Below are 2,467 nucleotides of genomic sequence, written 5' to 3'. Positions count from 1 at the left end.
TTTTTTTAGGTGGAAATGTATAGAGAAAGAGCAGAAATATCTTTTCTGGTATAACTAGAATGAGAATAAGATTGAATATATAGAAGCCCAAGTGTTCTTTTTTTGGTTTTGGGGTGATGGATATACTGAAAAGAAGATTGAAGTATCGTTTACTTTTTTGGGTAGAACTATGATATAAAAAGGAATAAGGGTGAATATAGATAGAAACGAAAGTGCTTTTCTGTAGAGATATTTGGGAGACAAATCGGCTAGATGAAAACAGTCAACTGTGGACAGCTTAGGGTGAGGAAATGGATATGTATATGATATGAAGAAATACAAGATAACAAGCTTTTTATTTTTGTGGGATGGGGAGAAGATAAAAAACTTTTTCCCTTCTTTTTATGAGAAGAGGGGGTATGAAGCCAGAGAGCCTGTGCGGGATGACTCCAGTGAATTGAAGCCCAGCTGTTGTTGTGGCTGTGTCCTACTCCTATGAGATCGACTCGAGGCCCAGCAAAGGATGAACCCACCTGTTAACAGAACGGCGACGCAACGACATAGACAGAAAAAAAAAATGAATTGCTATGTTGAAGATAAGAAACTGATTAGGAGACTAGCTGGCCAAGGTTTGGAGGGTTGGAAGGCTTACCTTACACAGACGACGAAGCCGAAAATGTCGACGGAAACAGCTGGCACGGGTGAGCCGACCACTCACCAGCGTTATCGACCACACATTATGGCTAGAGGTAGAAGAAGGGAGGAAGAACAGAGCACACACATAGCACAAGCACCAGCGTTGGCCGGAGCTCTGCAGAGAAGATGGCAAAACTGAACTCGCTCTCTTTACTGAGTTGCAGTGGGAAACTATATATACAACTCTACCCATCTAATTCTAGTACATAGACATGTCAAGCCGCCATACTGTTACAGTGACTAGATGTGACAGCAGGGCTGCCTTTGGCGCCTGCCCCTGCTGTGGCTATAGTGCCACAGGGGAGCCTTTCGGTACCTACCTCTGCAACAGCTATAATGCAACAGCAGGGAGTCTTTCGGCGCCTGTCCCTACCGTGTGTTCATACAGGGGAGCAACAAATTATTTAACAATTCTTCCCTTAATACTACTGCTAACCCTAGAACCTCCACCATGCCGATCATCTTCTTCAACTCCGTGAACCGAAGACAACCGAGCGGTTTGGTGAGGATGTCCACGAGTTGCCGACCAGTTTCGACGAACTCGATGACGATTTGCCCTCCATCGACACAATCCATGAGGAAGTGGAACTTGACGTCGATGTGCTTGCTGCGGTCGTGGAGAACCGGATTCTTTGCGAGGGCGATGGCGGGCTGGTTGTCCACCATCAGTGTTGGTGGGTGAGCTTCCACACCAGTCAGCTCGTCCAATAGCCAGCGCAGCCATACAGCTTGGCATGCCGCTGTGGCCGCCGCCACGTACTTTGCCTTGCACATGGGCAGCGCCACCACCTTCTGTTTCAGCGACAGCCATGATATTAGAGCTGACCCGAGGAAGACAAGCACGCTAGAGGTGCTCCACCGTCCGTCGATGTCCCCTGTCATGTCTGCATCACTGAACACAGTGAATTGTAGCCTACTTCCACCGGTCTTGGAGAATACGATCTCATGATCCACCGTCCTCTTAACATAGCGCAGCAGCCGTTTTACTGCAGCCCAGTGATCCTCTCAAGGATCCTTCATGAAGCGGCTGACGTAGCCCACAGCGAACGCAATGTCCAACCTCATGTGGACTAGGTAGCGCAGTCCACCGATAATGCTCCGGTAGAGTGTTGCATCTACCTTCGTCGCGGTACTGACCTTCGTCAGCTTTAGCCGCTCCTCCATCGAAGTCACGCACGGCTTGCACTCAGCCATGCCGCTCCGCTCCAACAGCTTTGAGGCGTACGCACTCTGACCGAGCGTGAGCACCTCCTTCCCCTGTCTCACCTTGATGCCGAGATAGTAGGAGAGCACGCCAAGATCGCTCATTCGAAAACGAGCCGCCATCTCACGTTTGAAGCTGTCGATGTTCTCCGCACGCGCGCCGGTGACGATCAAGTCGTCCACATACACGCCGACGACGAGCTCCTCCTTCCCCCGTTGCCAAGTGTAGAGCGCGTGCTCGGTTGCATACCGTGTGAACCCAAGCTCGCCCAGCGTGGCGTCAAGTTTGGCGTTCCACGCTCATGGGGCCTGCCGCAGCCCGTAGAGCGCCTTGCGTAGTTGGAGCACCCTGTGCTCTGCTCCCTTGATGGCGAATCCCAGAGGTTGCCTAACAAAGACTGTCTCCGCCTGCTCGCCGTTGAGGAAGGTCGATTTTACGTCTAGATGATGGTTGCGCCAGTCCTTTGCTGCTGCCAAAGCTAGAAATAGTCGGACATACTCCATGCGCGCTTCCAGCGCAAAGACTTCCTCGAAGTCGATGCCCTCGCGCTGGACAAAGCCTCGAGCGATGAGGCGCGCCTTGTGCTTG

At 51.1% G+C, this 2,467-nt stretch overlaps 1 protein-coding gene across 1 annotated transcript; it reads right to left on the bottom strand.

Moving 5' to 3' along the window:
- Window positions 1-1,680: 1,680 nt before the first annotated feature.
- On the bottom strand, window positions 1,681-2,001 carry LOC136507503 (uncharacterized mitochondrial protein AtMg00810-like). The gene has a single exon (XM_066502209.1). The coding sequence runs from the start codon at window positions 1,999-2,001 to the stop codon at window positions 1,681-1,683; it is 321 nt and encodes a 106-aa protein (XP_066358306.1).
- Window positions 2,002-2,467: the final 466 nt, after the last annotated feature.

Source organism: Miscanthus floridulus, chromosome 15, assembly GCF_019320115.1.
Source record: "Miscanthus floridulus cultivar M001 chromosome 15, ASM1932011v1, whole genome shotgun sequence".
In the NCBI taxonomy this organism is placed as follows: domain Eukaryota; kingdom Viridiplantae; phylum Streptophyta; class Magnoliopsida; order Poales; family Poaceae; genus Miscanthus; species Miscanthus floridulus.
Note: the sequence above shows the minus strand (reverse complement) of the source record. Positions and strands in the feature narration are given on the sequence as shown.